At 37.5% G+C, this 16,646-nt stretch overlaps 1 protein-coding gene across 5 annotated transcripts in view; it reads right to left on the bottom strand.

Annotated features, from left to right (window-relative positions):
• Positions 1-16,646, bottom strand: part of PRUNE2 (prune homolog 2 with BCH domain) — a 256,690-nt gene that overhangs the window by 204,242 nt on the left and 35,802 nt on the right. For all 5 annotated transcript variants that reach the window (XM_072837719.1, XM_072837709.1, XM_072837712.1 and 2 more), the window contains exons 2-3: positions 4,714-4,818; positions 1,336-1,538 (exon numbers count right to left, since the gene is read on the bottom strand). In XM_072837719.1, coding sequence (XP_072693820.1) covers positions 1,336-1,538; positions 4,714-4,818 — 308 coding nt within the window. The remainder of the gene's footprint in view (positions 1-1,335; positions 1,539-4,713; positions 4,819-16,646) is intronic.

Genomic DNA, 16,646 nt, shown 5'->3' with positions numbered 1-16,646 from the left:
GAAATAAAGATCTCAATTTATTTTTGGAAAGCATTCTGTTTCATAAACAGTCCTAAAGCTAGAGTTCATAGAGTCAGTCCTAAAACCAGCTAAGGTTTTCCAATTTAACTGGGAACAAAACTCTTCCAAAGATTCTGACCAATACACACATTTCATAGTTCATGCCTTTGACTTCCTGCACTACTTGCATTGGTTGGTTTGAAAGAGTTAACACATAAATTTAGTCAAGCAGGTAATCATTCTGAGCACTGATAATTGAAGTCGGTCAAATTAACTCCCAGTAACTCTCAGCCAGTTGTCAACAATTGATTAATACATATTCAGAAGAATTTATTTATCAAACAGCATGGGGATGAAAACAGCCCCACGCAAGCAGACTATTTTCAAAGCTCTTTATGACAAATGAACTGCATGATTGGCATTATCATGTATTCATACCTGAATATGCTTTCTAAAAAGGGTTAAATAAAACGATTAGATAACTGTACAAGTTTTTCTTTCATGTGTAGTAACATCAGTATCCATTGGTTAATGACCTAAACCATTAACAAATTGGCAAAGTGTGCAAAAAAAATTATTGTCTCAAACTAGAGGCGTTTAACTGGTGACTCTTCATTCTTTAGCACCACAGAGTTTATCAAAAGAGCAGTTTGTGAGGGGCTAGAAAGTCCTTGAAGGCAGATATTTTGTCTCATTCCTCTTTATGTAAACCTAGATTCTTGCACCAGTTAGCAACTCCTACATACTTACTGAAGGAGGCAGAAGATTCAAGTTTAATCCAAACTGCATGTGGTACCTTGGACAAGTTATTTGCAACAGACTTCTTGTCCATAAAATAACGAATCTGAGCTACCTGAACTTTAAAAATCCATCCTGCTCTTATGGTATAAATTGCTATGAATGAATGAGCCAATGATACAGGTGACTTTCATAACTGATCTCTATGATTTTTCATTTTAACACTGAGACTTCTTTCTTCAGAACCTTTTAGTTTTATTTGGTTTTTAATTTCAGTTTTCATTACATATTTACAGCATCAATACATAGGACTGTTGTGTTGCTATAATAAGCTGTTTGAAATGGTTCAAAATTATAATTTTGGTCACTGTCTACAAAATCTTTCCACTCAAAATGTCATATTTGAAATATAAAAGTCAAAATAGAGGACTGGCAAAGCCCAAATTTCGCAGTAAGAGAAGAAAAAGAAATATTATTTTTCCTCAGGTGTCCTCTGCCTTTAATGCATCTCCCTAAACCACAAAAATCCTGAACAAGGTGATACTTTTCCCTGAAGAGCCTTTGGTTAAAGGATCAAAGCTCCCTTCAGAGCCTTACCTTGCCAGCACATTGCTGCCAACAAGTGTTATAGATAACTTCCCTTCATCATTTAGCTGATGCAGATTAATTTCATCTCGGAATATGTGGAATGATTCAGAGATATTTAGCTCTTCTAAAATAAACCGTGTCTCGGCGAAGTAATTGAATTCAGTTCTTGGTATGTTCAGTACTGGCAAACAGAGAACTCCGGGTGGGCTGACCTATCAAGAAAAAAGTGGACTGAAATTACTGACAGCAGAAGGAGCACAATTCCATTTGTTTCAAGCCCAAGGGCAATGTAAAAGGAACAAAAGTCTTTTGGCCTCACTAACCCATATGACATGCAGAATCAGCTTGTCCTGAACCTAATTAGCAGAGCTACAGGTAAATGACCCCTAATATTTTTTTAACCTCTGGTTACTACTCTACATGAAACTTCCCATGCCTTATTTGAAATATATTTCGTCTCATTTCGATGCTTCCACAATAAAAAAAAAAATACACACACATTCTCCTCTTCAGGGGATACACATTCATGTCTTTATAGAATTGGCAGAAAATTAGAATGATTGCAGCAGGTGAGGACTGCAGTGACACAGAAGGGCCTATTTTTCCCATCTACATGGGATGTCTGCCATTCAGCTCCAGCCGATGGTTTAGACATGAAAATTTCAGTTCCAGAATAGGTGAATCTTTCAATTACTCAAGGAAAGCTGGAAATCTAGATTTGAGGCTGTTACCCCTGATGTTTATTACCATTTATTTTTTTAAGTTGAACATACTATGCATGTTAACAAAAACTCATTTATGAGCCAGATTTGGCCCATAAACTACCAGATTGTGATCTCTATTAATTTCTTATTTTTAAAAAATCATTATTATTAACAAACCTGTTATTAAAAAATTGTGGTAAGGAGGATAAACCGGAAAGAGGTAGGAGTTGAAGAATTTCAGATTCACAAGAATATACTTATTCGTCTATAAGAATTTTTTTTAAAAGGTGCTTTTAAAAATCACTGAGTGAAACGTAATAAGCCCCAAATATCACTGAGAGAAGGTAGGGTTTGGTAACAGCAAATTTTTGCATAAAGTGAACAGACACTGTCCTTACATCATCACTAGCTCTGTCAAAGCATAGTGCTTATTCCACAATTTTAATATCTTGGTCATCTATCTCACTTCCTTGCCTTAAGAAGCCAGGGATTTGGGGCACCTGAGTGGTTCTATGTTAAGCATCTTCCTTCAGCTCAGGTCATGATCCCAGAGTCCTGGGATCAAGCCGAGTCAGGCTCCCTGCTCAGAGGGGAGTCTGCTTCTCCCTCTGCCTCTTCCCCCCGCTCCCTGCTCATGCTTTCTCTCTTTCTCTCTCTCTCTCCCAAATAAGTAAATAAAATATTTTTGTGAAAAAAAAAAAAAGAAGGAAAGGATTTTTGTCTTTTTGATTCAGGTAGGATTCTTAGTGCATAGAACTGTCTGGTGCATAGTAGGCTTTTAATACTTATTTGTCAAGTAAAGTAAACAAATCACCCTCTGCTCTAGTATACAAAAGGCAAAGCCATTCCAACAAAGTGTCTTTTCTCTTACCTATCAGGCTAATCCTGAATCACAATTGTGCAATAACAATTAGAAATTTATGTATGGCAATTATTTTTCCTAATTCATTGACTAAGTTACATCTAACTCCCGATAGTGAAACTTGAGTCAAGTGCATGTGACCTGAAGCTCTCCTGGGGTAGGACCTGTTCTGAGGTTAGGATTGGAACTAGGTTCTAGCCACAGCCTCTGCTGTGTGACTTGGAGAAAGCATTTTCCTTTTGGAAACTCAGTTTAACCCGTCTGTAGAATGGGGCTTACCTACCAGAGTGAAAAGTATTTAAATGGAGTCATACATGTGAAGTTGCAAAGCTCTGCCTTTATTATATGTGTTAATTTTCTCAGAGACAGTCGCCCCATTCTCAGAAAAAAAAATTAAAATGGAATGCAGACCTCTGGTAGAGGGCAGCACCTGGTAAACTAAGAGGGAGGCCCAGAAATATAACAAATTCCAGTAAGTGACCCTTCCCTTCGGTAATTCCATGTTTGTCCCTATGCTGAATGGAGAGCCTTGGAAGGAGAGAAGAGATCACACATCTCTTTATCCATTTTATCTATCACAACTACTTTCCCACTCTTTTGGTCACATGTTATATTTATTGAAGACACTGAAGTTGGTTGTGGATGGTGTTATTATATAATTTTCTTAAGAGTCCATGCCACTATAGGTCTAAAAACAAGTCTGGTTCCCTTAATTCTATGTTCTTGAGATGCAACAGTTTTTTTTTTTTTTTTTTTCCCTAGGAGTCAAGAAGTCAAGCTAATTGGATTAAGCATTTAAAATATGCATGTCGACACAGGCACATTTGTCTCCTTATACCAATTAATCTCCCTTGCAAAGTTCAACAAATTTTAAGATAAATTTGATATACAGCCCATATGTAGATATCAGAATATTTTACCTGGCATTTTTGTCAGCTACTGCCCTAAGCCATCCTTGCCACCCACAACTCATTCTGGAAGATTGGGTTTCATGTGAATATAAATCACTCTAGATCAGCTATGCATACTCTCAGAGCCAAGGATCCAAATAAAATTGGAATAAAATAAATCAGACTCCGGAAAATTAAAAATTCTGTGAAATTGGGAATAGCACCAAGACACTCATATTGTGCTTTTTTAGATTTTGAGGTGACGCATTATCATGGGCTGGTGAATTTTATGAAATGGAGATTTTAAAACAATTTATTAAAAGGTCTTTCCACCCCTGTAGGGATGTTATAGGCTTCATAGAGTACAAAGATTCTCATTCAAGGGAGATTATCACTAACTGAGAATGACCTTGCTGTACAAAGTCAGGGCTAAAAGGCAAGAACAGAATAGAGATGTGACATGTAATACCTCTATTGCTGAGAATTCTAGCCAATATGCTCTGTATTTCATGCAATGCTCACACACATATTTTTCTACTCCCAACGGCAAGACTAACCAACAAGGATGATAAAGGAAAATAAGAAATTCTGATCCTTATTTTTGTTAGTTCTCTGAATTCCCATAGAAGTAAACAACTATCTATCATATATTCTTAAATTTTTTTATTTGAAAGCATTGATCTTACTGAAATAATGTTTCACAAAGAAAATAGATAAGAAATAACTAGACAATGTCTAGCGTACAGTAGGTGACCAATAAATATTTGTTGTTTAATGGATTATAATACATTATTCTCTGCAACAATAAATCAAGAACATGAAAAGTGAATAGGTTTTAAGTGAATAGGTTCCTCGTTTTTACAGAAAATATTTGTTCTTGTGAGTTACATCATAATTCAAATAGAAAAAGCATCACCTTCTTTCCCCTCACCTTGTCTAGAAAGTAAGCGTATGTGAAGGCAGAAATGAGAGAATCCAAGTCACACGATTTATGTCCAATAACCACATGGACCTTCTCCAGGCGTTTGCTTCGATTCTGAAACAAATTCAAACAAAACATCACCATTTAACGTGCAACAGATCAATATAAAAAGGACATCTTCCAATCTTCTTTCAAAAGAATGCCTTAGCTATATGCATACACAATTGCAGAAATTCATAAATTTATCATGAAGTTTTACATGGGGACACAAAATTGCAGAACATGTTTAATATCCAGAAATGCTCAAATTCTAGTGCATCATCAGGCACAGAAAATTGTGGGTTGTGAATTCACAACCTTAGGAGCTTCCCAAGGTGACATGTGCAAGTGGCTTCCACATGCAGAGGATGGGAAGAGACAAAAGAGGGAGAACTCTCCATATGGGTAGGTGGTAGTTTAATAAACAAGGAAACTTGCAAGGCTTGTCTTGGGCATGTGAAAGATGGATGGATCTTCACACCCAACTGCCAGAATCTTTAAAATTTAGATAGTCACATGTGGTCTCAATATCACATTACTCTCTCAAGGCTGTGTCCTTGGAACAACTCCCACTGTGGGAATGGTGGACAGAGTGTGCATTCCAAGGACAGGGTAGAGGGCAAGGAGCTTCCAATCACCTGGGTCTAACTCATGAGTCAGCCAATAGTCATGTCCTCTACATGACCTCTTTCAACAAAAATGTGGTCTTATTAAGATTATTACAGCCTAACTTGATATGAATTGTGTCTCTGAATCATAATTTTTTAAGATTTTACTTATTTATTTGAGAGAGAGAAGAGAGAGGGAGAGCACAGAGGGAGAGGGAGAAGCAGATTCTCCACTGACTAGAGAGCCAGACATGGAACTCTATACCTGGACCTCGAGATCATGACCTGAGCTAAAGGCAGATGTTTAACTGACTGAGTCATTCAGGTGACCTTGGGTCATAGTTTTTTAGTAAAAGATTATTTTGGTCCAAAGGGAAAATCCGTAGTATAGTAGTCCACCTTTATCTGCAGGAGATACGTTCCAAGACCCCAAGCGGATGGCAAAACTGCTGATAATATTGAACCCCAGATATACTCTGTTTTTCCCTATACATACATACCTATATAAAATTTAAAAGCTAGGCATAGTAAGAAGTTAACAATAATAACTAATAATAAAATAGAACAATTATAGCAACATACTGTAATAAAATATATATAAATGTAGTCTTTCTTTCTCTCTCAAAATATCTTATTATACCGTGCTCATCCTTCTTGTGATGATGTGAGATGATGAAATGCCTAGGTGATGAAATGAAGTGAGGTGAATGACACAGGCACTGTGACATAGCATTAGGCTACTATTGACCTTCTGACAATTGTGAGAGGAGGATCATCTGCTTCCAGACCACAGTTGACTGTGGGTAATAGAAACCATGGAAAATAAAACCATGATAAAGGAGAACTACTGTAGTCTATGTATTTCCTTAAATAAGGTGTTCTCTTTTTTTTTTTAAGATTTTATTTATCTATTTTGAGGGAGGGGTGGAGAGAATGCACCAGTCGGGGGATGAGCAGAGGGGAGGGAAAGAGAGAATCTCAAGCAGATTCCACACTGAGCACGGAGCTGAACACGGGGCTCAATTCCATGACCCTGAGATCCGTGACCTGAGCAAAAATCAAGAGTTAGACCAACCGAGCCACCCAGGCGCATCCTAAGATGTTCTTAATTTGAGAGGCATAGTGACTTTTTCATATGTCCTTGATGTACAACACACAATTTGGTAATGATTTATTTTTTCCTGCCATATTTTGGGTGACAAGATATGTTCTCTCTGCATTATATTCTATAGTTTAGCAAATGAAAGTGGTAACATTTTTCCTCCCCCCATGGAAAGGGATGTGATTATGTTATTGCTCTAAAATTATAAATCATTGCTATTAAAAAGTGTACATGGTCACCTCTCTAGAAGACATATTGTTTTCTTTCCTGGTGTAACTCAATAGTTACTTAAAATTCCTTTATAGAAGGCTGAATTCCTTGTAAAATACTTTGGAAATGCCAAAGAAGCAATCGCTTCTAGAAAGTTCCACAGCAAAGCTGTCCAATAATGATAACTAAGTAATCTAAATTAACTTCTTTATAGTATGTCAGAGATGGCACATATGTGTACTTCCCCCACTTTTTACCCTTTGTTTTAACTTCTCTATTTAGGCCTGACTAGAAAGCCTACTCAACTGCAATATTGCTCAGAGGCTCTATAAAAAAATTACACTTTTCATGACGATTCCCAAAAAGCAGCTTACTATTTTTTCTACAGAACAAAGGGAAATATTACTTAGTGACCTACTAGGTATTTTACAAATGAATCTATGAAGTTGTTGTTGGCATGGAACTACTGATGTCAGAGTCAGAAACAAGTTTTAAACAATCAGGTTGTGGCCTGAGAAACAGAAAAAAGTAAATCTTGAAGGAGGTTAAGAGTCTATCAATAAAAGGACTGATAACAGGATCAATACTGCAGATGAGTCATCTGTGATATTGCCAAATTAAAAAAAAACACATGTATTTTTTCAAATATATATTGAGATAATGATCTTCAGCCAAACAACATGACTTGAAAGTATGATATAAACTCTCTGAATGTAATTACAACTCCCTGCCCCTCATCACCAAACAACTTTAACCACCCCCCTTCGCCTTCCTTCTTCTCCCAGCCTCCTTCACTTAACTTCATAAATTTATAGCTGGCTAATTTGTACCCCTGGGGATTCTAGCCTAGGCCCAGTTCTCATCTGAAAGCTGGGAGGCTTCCCCTATGCAAGACTGTCAGATATTCTAGAGGTACCTAAAGAAATTTACGTAAATGGAATTAAACTCCATCACAACACAAACAAATGCATTAGGAAATCATATTACTGTAGAAAGCTGTTCTTCCGAGAAGCTTGAAGGTCTAAGTAGACATTACCTCATTTCTCCTCTCAGATCTTGTAAGGCAGACAGTAAGAAGATTAACAATACTTTTTTGCAGGTCAGTGGATTCCATGATGAGGCCAGGACCATTACCAGACCCCATGACCCAGTCCAGGGAGCCCTCTCCCCTGGCCCTGCACCAACTACTCCACAATGTCATAATAACTTCAGCATCTATAAAATGAGTGAGCACGGGGATTGAGGGAGAAAAGAGAATGTTAAACATGCATCCTAAATATAGCAAGACTTAAAACATTTATAGCAACAAAATTACCCCAAAGCTGACCCTTCTGCTGTCTTGTCTAAGTTGGACAATTCCTAGGCACAGCATTTTGTCCAACACTCAACTTGCATGCAAGACGTGTGGGAAATAAGGCTTATGTGTCAATTCATTTTCAAGTCCAAGCCAGTTATTACTTAAAAAAAAGAAAGAAAGAAGCTAAATAAGATTGTGAACCCAGAGCATGGTAGACCAATTCTCACAACTCAAGAATCTTTCAACTTTGTGATTTATTCATTCTCGTCCATTTAAAGGTCATCTTACAGGTCAGGCTATAGGAGATCCTGGTACAAAATCTTGAGGGTTGCCTCTCTTTTCATGTTCTCTTGTTTCTCCTCTGACCTTCCCTTCTTCCCACATGTCAACCTCCCTCATACTCGTGCCCTCTTTAAGTGCCATTTGCTCCTATCTGCTACCTGCACTCAATGCCCCAAGATCCAGGCTCCAACTATCTTTCCCCCACCACCCACCTCCATCAAAATGTGTCATCCTGGGGATGCCTGGGTGGCTCAGTGGTTAAGTGTCTGCCTTTGGCTCAGGGTGTGATCCCAGGGTCCTAGGATTGGGTCCCACATTGGACTCCTTGCAGGGAGCCTGCTTTTCCTTCTGCCTCTGTCTCTGCCTATCTCTCTGTCTCTCATGAATAAATAAATAAAATCTCTTTTAAAAATGTGTCATCCTGATGTCCATGCTATCAGGGACCAATCTGCTTCTCTACAAGCAATTCTATACTTTCATTTTAAACAGACCTTCCAGAGATTATGCCACAGTCCAAAAAGATGATCAGAAATTTCAAGTTGGCTGAAAATGCACCAGATAAAAGAGACATCACAAGAGGTAATTTTGATGCCTGCCAATAAGCCTTAAAAGTGATAGGCTTAGGGGCACCTGGGGTACCTCATTCTTGATTTTGGCTCAGGTCATGATCTCAGGGTCCTGAGGTCAAGCCCCGTGTTGGGCTCTGCACTCAGCATGCAGTCTGCTTGGGCTTCTCCCTCTTCCCACTTCCCCTCTCCTTGCTCATCCTATCTCTTCTAAAATAAATAAATAAAATCTTTACCAAATAAAGAGTGATAGGTCCAGCCTCAAAAAATCTCAGATCTTCCTAAGTGCCTAAATCCTACAAAAAAACACTAAGATATAATTAGTGTAGCAAAAGTTAGATTTTATCACAACCATGTTCAGAAAGACTTCTGCCTGCTTAGAGGAATAAAACATGAGATTAGTTATGTAAACTCAATCAGTAGGTGAGCCCAAGGAATGTGTAGGGTTTGGCTTTTCACATCGAGGGGTCAATAACCAGAGAACACTGGCTCCACTTTCAAGTTTCCCACCACAAATGACCTTGGAAGTGGGAACAGAACAAGCACAGAGGTCAAGTTCTGGCAATAAAGTCTGGGAACTGATTTCAGTTGTCCAAGGATGGTAACGGGGGGGTCCTTCTGATGTCTGGTCTATTCTGTGATAGTGGTCCCATCTACAGGGGCAGTAGTGAACCATGGAACTGAGAAGGGACTCTTGACCACAGTGATACTCTCTGTTCCTGGCCTCTCATAGCAGGTGCGTGGACCCTTTCCTATTTCACATCCTCACATATTTATAGACTTGAAGATGTCTCATCTTAATATCTATGTCCCTTGATACAGTTCAACTTAGGGTCTGACTTATTCACAAGCAGACAATTATGCCCAAACAAAAGTGACAATTTTATCAATTCAATTAATTATTGTCATCCAACTAATAAAAATCTATTTGTGCTATACAGCAGTAAACCAAACAGACAAAAATCCCAGCCCTCCTGGCACTTGCATTTGAGTGCAAGGAGATATGATGAACCAAATAATTAGATAATAAGTTGAGAGGTAAGGTTCACTGGGATGAGGATCATTTGAGAAGGTGACATTTGAGAAAGATCTAAAGTGAAGGATATATCTCAGGCCAGGGGAACAAGAGCAAAGGTCCTGAGATGAGGGTATGTCCAGCATGTTCAACAAATACTGACTGCCTAGTATATACATTTTCTAAATGTGACTTTGTAAATTCCCAGTCAGGAGTGAATGGATCCGGCAGGTAGGTGTCCATTCCCTATTATTGTCACAAGCACATCCAGCATTAAGGAATCTTAGGAGACAGAAGATTCATCACTAATGCCTAAACCCAAAGCTGCACAAGCCGAACACAGAATGGAATTTTGGTAATGGGTAGAAATAGATACTATCCTGCTTTGTCATCTACACTTCCAAATAGAATCTTTCCTTAATCAATGTATAAAAGAAAATATATCGGACATGTCAGTACTGCAGATCTAATTTTGATATGCTTTCAAAGTGTAATCCTATACAACACTAAAATGAGACTTCTTGAGGAAGTTTACTTAGCTCTTTTAAAAAGCCAGCAAAATGCCTACACATTCAGATGCAACTGCCCATTAAAAGAAATTGCACTTGTCAGGCAAAAGCACATTCAAACACACTCACAGAAAACAGAATCGATAGGAAAGAGGGCTTCCAGGGTCCTGCTAGAAGTCTAGGCCCCTTCATCAGTTTTCTCATGGGCGTAGCCTCTGAGAAACAAAGTTACTCCAACCTATAACTTGACACATTGAAAGTCCCATAATTAGCATTTCATCAACAGGCCTTGTGATACAGTTATGATTTCTCATACCCATACTCCCCAACCCACCTATCTTATAAATCCTGTGAAATATTTTCAAAAATAATTAATTGAAATGAATTTTGGTTTTGAAAACATTATAAACAAAACCTGCAGACATTGGGAGAGTGTCTTTTCCTCACACCCTATAGCAGGGCACATTTCTTAGGCCCTCATCCTTAACCAACAAATGAAATAGCAAGAGAAAAAGAAGTTTCTTGATTTATCAGGTAATATCACCAAGGAAAGTCAGGCAAAGAAAAGAGAAGGAAGTTGAGCTAGTGCTTCTTTGACTACTTCTAACTCCAAGTCAATAAGGGGTTTTCCTTCCTGGAAGCTGGCTGTGGATGGTCCAGAAAAGGGCCCTAGTTCCCCCTCAGGAGACCCCAGGCTCCTGTGGTTACCATGATCCTAAGTGAGAAGACTCAGAGGGTGGGTGGGAGGAAACCTAACATGCTGCTCATGACCTCCAAAGGTCCTCAGCTCCACCCAAGTCACCGTCACCAGGAAAGCCACATAGAAGGGGATACAAGAGAGACCACAGCAACAAGGACAAAGGGAGGGCCCAGAGCAACCTGGTCCTTCAAAGGTGCCAGATCAGCTCTGCCAGAAATAGATAAGTCACAACCCTTATTCATTTGGTAAACAAACGAGTTGTTTTTGATCCTGACCCTGGGTTTAAGATAATATCTATAATTCCTCACCTCCTGAAAGTCTCATGATCTTATCATTACCTGGAGAAAGTTTGGGGCCCAGGGGGAGAGAATGCTGGAGAAAATAAAGGACACGGCATCAACAGGAAGTTAAAAAAAAAAAAAAAGTAGGGCGCCTGGCTGTCTCAGCCATTTAAGCATCAACCTTCAACTCAGGTCATGATCTCTGGGTCCTGAGATCGAGTGCCTCAATGGGCTCCCTGCTCAGCGGGGAGTCTACTTTTCCCTCTCCCTCTGCTCCTTCTCTCTGCTCATGCTCTCTTTCTTTCCCTCTCAAATAAATAAAAACTCTTAAAAAAACAAAAACAAAGAAGGAAATGCTTATCACTGTGCAGGTCCCCAGAACACAAGGATTTTTCCTGCTAATTGAAACCCTTATATTTTATTCTTTATTTTTACTTATTTTCTGGTAAGAAAAAAATACATGAAATTATAAAAAGTCAGATATAACAAAAATTAATAAAACAAAGATAACTGCTGTTAACAGTTCAATAATTGATTATTGATTATTCCACATTTTAATTTATGCATATATATTAATAATGTACTTTACAAAAATGGGGTGTTTCTATTCCCATTCTTTAGATAATTGCTTTTTTTTCACTTAATAACTTAATAGTATGCTATGGACCATGCTCCATTATCAAAACTATAGATATTCTTTATTCTTTTTAGCTCAAGGGTGGCAATGGTATGAACACATATGTGTGTGTAAAATTTCTCGAATCAGCATAAGAGCCTTTTATTAAAAAAATCTCCATGATATCACCAAATAGGAAACTCTATCCCACCAGCCACACAGTCCAGTTTTATCCTAATGGTCATAATTAATTTCTCCAGAGAGCTAACTCAGATCATGTTTAAAAGCAAAAACATTTACCAGAATCTGCAAATTCAGGACACAGACATTTTATATTAAATTTTCTCATAAATGTCCTAATTTACTTGGTGATGTACTAGATGAATATGAACCAAGGAATCAGTCTTTCAATGATAAGACTCAAATGATTTTGAGGTCATTTGTCTCACTTACTGATAAAACTGAAACCTAATCAATTCAGATAAATATATATTGCCTATAACCTCGTGCCTAACTGCCCTCCCACTAACCCCAATCATTTTTCCCCTCCAGATTCTCTTTAATAAGGTGAAGAATGTTCTCTCTTACTGTCTCGCATTTGGGGACAAATAGGGCCTGGGAGTCAGTCTGAGCAAACTCAGCTATAAATAGCTCAGATCCCACACACCTACACCTCCATCTGTATTGTCAAATCGGAGGCCACTCTGGCTAGGCAGTAGGGGACCCAAAAGTTAAACCCAAGCATTGCCTAAGACCCTACTTTCTTGGATGGGTGTTATAGTTCTCAGTTCCTTTGGGGTCAGGCTCCTTTTAGCTGGAGCTTTGGACACCTCAGCTGAATTAATTCTTCCTCAACCTGTTTGTTGCCCATCTTGAAAACAGAGTGTTCTCAAAAGGAGTGACTTCATATATGATTTATATACTTCTAGGTCATAAAAATGATGGGGGCTGGATTTGCTATTTACTTACAGCATTTCATTTTGTATATTCTCATTCAAGATTCTCTATCTGGCAATGTCCTCAAAGAACAGTTTTGGGGGCAACATCATTATTTTTCCTCCACAGCTTCAAACATAAAAGGTCAAGGATGATCCCAAGTCCTTACCTTTCCCAAAGAGCTCCTATAGAAACTGCCCTACCCAGCTTATCTGCATATTATTATATTCCAGACATTCCACTTTTTGGGGGAAATGTGTCCATACATTTATTACCAACTGGATGGGACAGCTCTTCAATTTCTCATTTAGGTGCTGCCTCGTTCTAGCTTAAATAGATGTATTGTTCCAGTTTGTCTTCCGTGGTTTTACAGGTCTCCAAATCTCTCAACTTTCTCCTTTTCAGACTCAAGAACTGTAATCTTTTTTCATCTATCCATATGAGCATGCACCCAGGTCCATAAGTCTTTCCTTTACCTCCTCTAATCTCCTGCTGTCTGTGCCCCATTACTGGGCTTAAAATTGCTATGGGTTGAATTGTGTGCCCCCAAAATTCACACTTCAAAGCTTTAACCCTCAATGTGATAGTATTTGGAGATGGGCTTTTGGGAAATAATTCAGTTTAGATGAAGTCATGAGAGTGGGGCCTTCAAGATGAAAGCTCTTGGTTCCCCCATCCCCATTCCTGAGATCACAGAGAGAAGGAGGCCTGTAGCCTCCTCACCAGAATTCAACTATGCTGGCACCCTGAACTTGGACTTCCAGCCTCCAGAACCTTGGGAGAAGAATTTCTATTGTTTAAGCCATCCAGTCTGTGTTATTTTGTTATGGCAGCCCAAAGCGGACTAAGACAGACTTCTAGGTTGGAGTCATTCCAAAATCTAAAACCATCTAGCAGATAACTAAACTTTAGGGAAAGCTTTCAAGAGTTTCTTTTTAAAATGATTGTTGTCAAAAATAAATAAATAAAAAATAAAATGATTGTTGTCAAAGCAATATTATAGTTTTAAAGACCAAATGAGAAAGAACAGCCCTGCTACATACATGTATAGAAACCTACCCCCCCCAATGTCACTGAGAGTTAATTTGCGCTGTCAAATTGAAAGTTAATTCATACCATCTGAGTAATGTTAATTACTGTTTAAAATATAGTTATTATAAAACATCTGGAAAATATAGAAACACAAAGAAATAAATCTGCAAGACCCAAAGGAACCACTATGAACACTTAGTGTATACTCCTTCCAACCCTTTTCTATACTTTTACAAGTGTTCTCTTTCATAATGCTGTGATAATATTACACATAATATTTTATAACCTCTCTTTTTTAACAACATTTGAGCATTCTTCTAAAATTCTAAAATATAAATGTTTTGATTGTCAGGGGTAACGTGTCTTCTTTTGTAATCTCAGGTTTCAGCCTATTGCTCTGCACACAGTAGGTGTTCAACAACTATTGAAAACCTGAATGATGAATGAATTCTGGCATTTAGTGGCTACAAGATTCTTTCATAAGGGTCGATACAATATATTAGTCAATCCTCTACTGTTGCAGATTTAAGTTATTTTATTTTTTATAATATAAATAAGAATGCAGGAAATATTTGGAATATAATATCTTTGTGTTCATCCCTAGTTATTTCTCCAGGATAAACCCCTAAATTTTACATTTCTGGGTCGAAGAATGTAAGTGTTTTAACACTTAACAAAAAGGATGCAGAAATTTACATTTTCACCTACAGAGATACCTGATTTTTAAAACTTTGACTCTGTGTTTAAGCATTATCATGTTCACAAGTAAAAAAGCATCTTAAAGTGAATTTGCATTTATTATGATTATGAATGTTTTTACATCATTTTTTTTCATATGGACACTAAACATTACTGTCTTCACATGAAATTTTTCTCTGCATATCTTTGAGGATGTTTATCCTATTCTCATTGACAAATAACCTATTAAAATATTATTAACATATTCAACTCTGGCAACATCAATAAGGTATTACCTTGTCCTTTGGTTTGGGACATCTATGCAGCAGTAAATTGTATTAAGGATGCAGTAAGAATGCATTATTTAATATGCCATCATCATTTCGAGCACTAAGGAACAATGATATACTCTGTGCCATCTTTTCCTCAAAAAAGGAAAATGTGCTTTCTGAAAATGTTGCAATAATACATGTCAGACTCCATCTTGGTCTCTTAGCTCTTGACTGGAGTGCATTTACTCTTCTCTTTTGTCATCAGCCTCAGGTAAAAATGCTAATGCAACTTAAATTTAAATCTAAAGTGTTAAATGTATCATTAGTTGGTGTCTTTAAATGAGGTGAAATTTTGTTAGTAAAACAGTACCAAAAAAATAAGACTAAAAAGTAGATCCTGAAATTCTCATCACAAGAAAAAAATATTGTAACTGGATGATGATGGATGTTAACTAGACTTATTGTGGTGATCATTTCACAACATATACAAATATTGAAGCATTAGGTGGCACATTTTAACTCAATATTTATGTCAATTATATCTTAATAATATATATACAACATATAATTCTGCTAGTTCAGTTTTGAATTTAAAAAAAAGAATAAGGGGCGCCTGGGTGGCTCAGTGTGTTGGGTGTCTCCCTTCAGCTCAGTTCATGATCTAGGGTGGGATCAAGCCCCTCATTGGGCTCCCTACTCTGCAGGGAGCCTGCTTCTCCCTCTTCTCCTCACTCATGCTCTCTGCCTCTCTCTCTCTCAAATAAAATCTTCAAAAAATAAAAATAAATGAAAAAGAATAATAAAAGATAAACAACAGAGCAAGAGATATTTGCATAATATCTGTAAATTCTTGTCATTAACAGGGCAGTATTCCTAACATACAAAGAGTTCCCACACATTGATTTAGAAAAAGACAAACTAATGGAATAATCAGTAAAAGATGTAAATGGACAACTAACAGAAGAAATGAATAAATTTAAAAAAAAGTCAATTTCATTGGTAGTCATGAAAATGGAATTCAGACCAACAAGAAAATGTCATTTTTTGACTGGCCAAAATCAGGTTGGCCAAAAATTAAGTGTTAACATACTGCGGGTTAGATTGTAGGTGGCAATAAGGAATACTACAAAGTGAGAATAATCTGACAGTATTCATTAAAATGCAAAATGTTCAAATTTTTTTATCCAACTTTTTATTCCTTTTCTAGGGATCTATTCTATAGAAACAAAATCACCAATAGATATGGATATTTTTTAATTCCTTATGATTATTTAAAATCCATTGTTAAATACAGATATTTACTACAATCCCAAAGAATGTTTCCTGAAGCAGTATTTGCAATGGAGAAAAAAAGAAAACAAAATAAGAAATAACCTCCATGCATGACAATCAAGGAATCATCAGATAAATTATAGAATATTCATAAAGTAGAAGCTAAACAGCTACTACCAAACAAATGAGTCAGATCAATATCTAATAACCTGGAATGATATATTCCCACATTCTTCCCATTTCATCACATGGCTGCTTCTTCCTACCTGGTTCCTGCCTCTCAAAGAAAAGCAGGCTGTGGTTTCCACTTGGGTGCAGCTACTAGGATCTGCACTAGGATCACTTATAAAAACATTACCAAAAAAAAAAAAATTACCATAATGTAAATTTCTGAACCCCATCCCTGATATTTAGATTCATAGGTTGGCAGTAGAGCCTAAGAATATTATGCCTGGTTTGGGCTTTAAAGAAGACCCATTGGGCAGCCGTGGTGGTACAGCGGTTTAGCATCGCCTGCAGCCCGGGGT

Source organism: Canis lupus, chromosome 1 (genome assembly GCF_048164855.1).
Source record: "Canis lupus baileyi chromosome 1, mCanLup2.hap1, whole genome shotgun sequence".
Lineage (NCBI taxonomy): Eukaryota > Metazoa > Chordata > Mammalia > Carnivora > Canidae > Canis > Canis lupus.
This window is presented reverse-complemented; position numbering and strand designations above follow the sequence as displayed.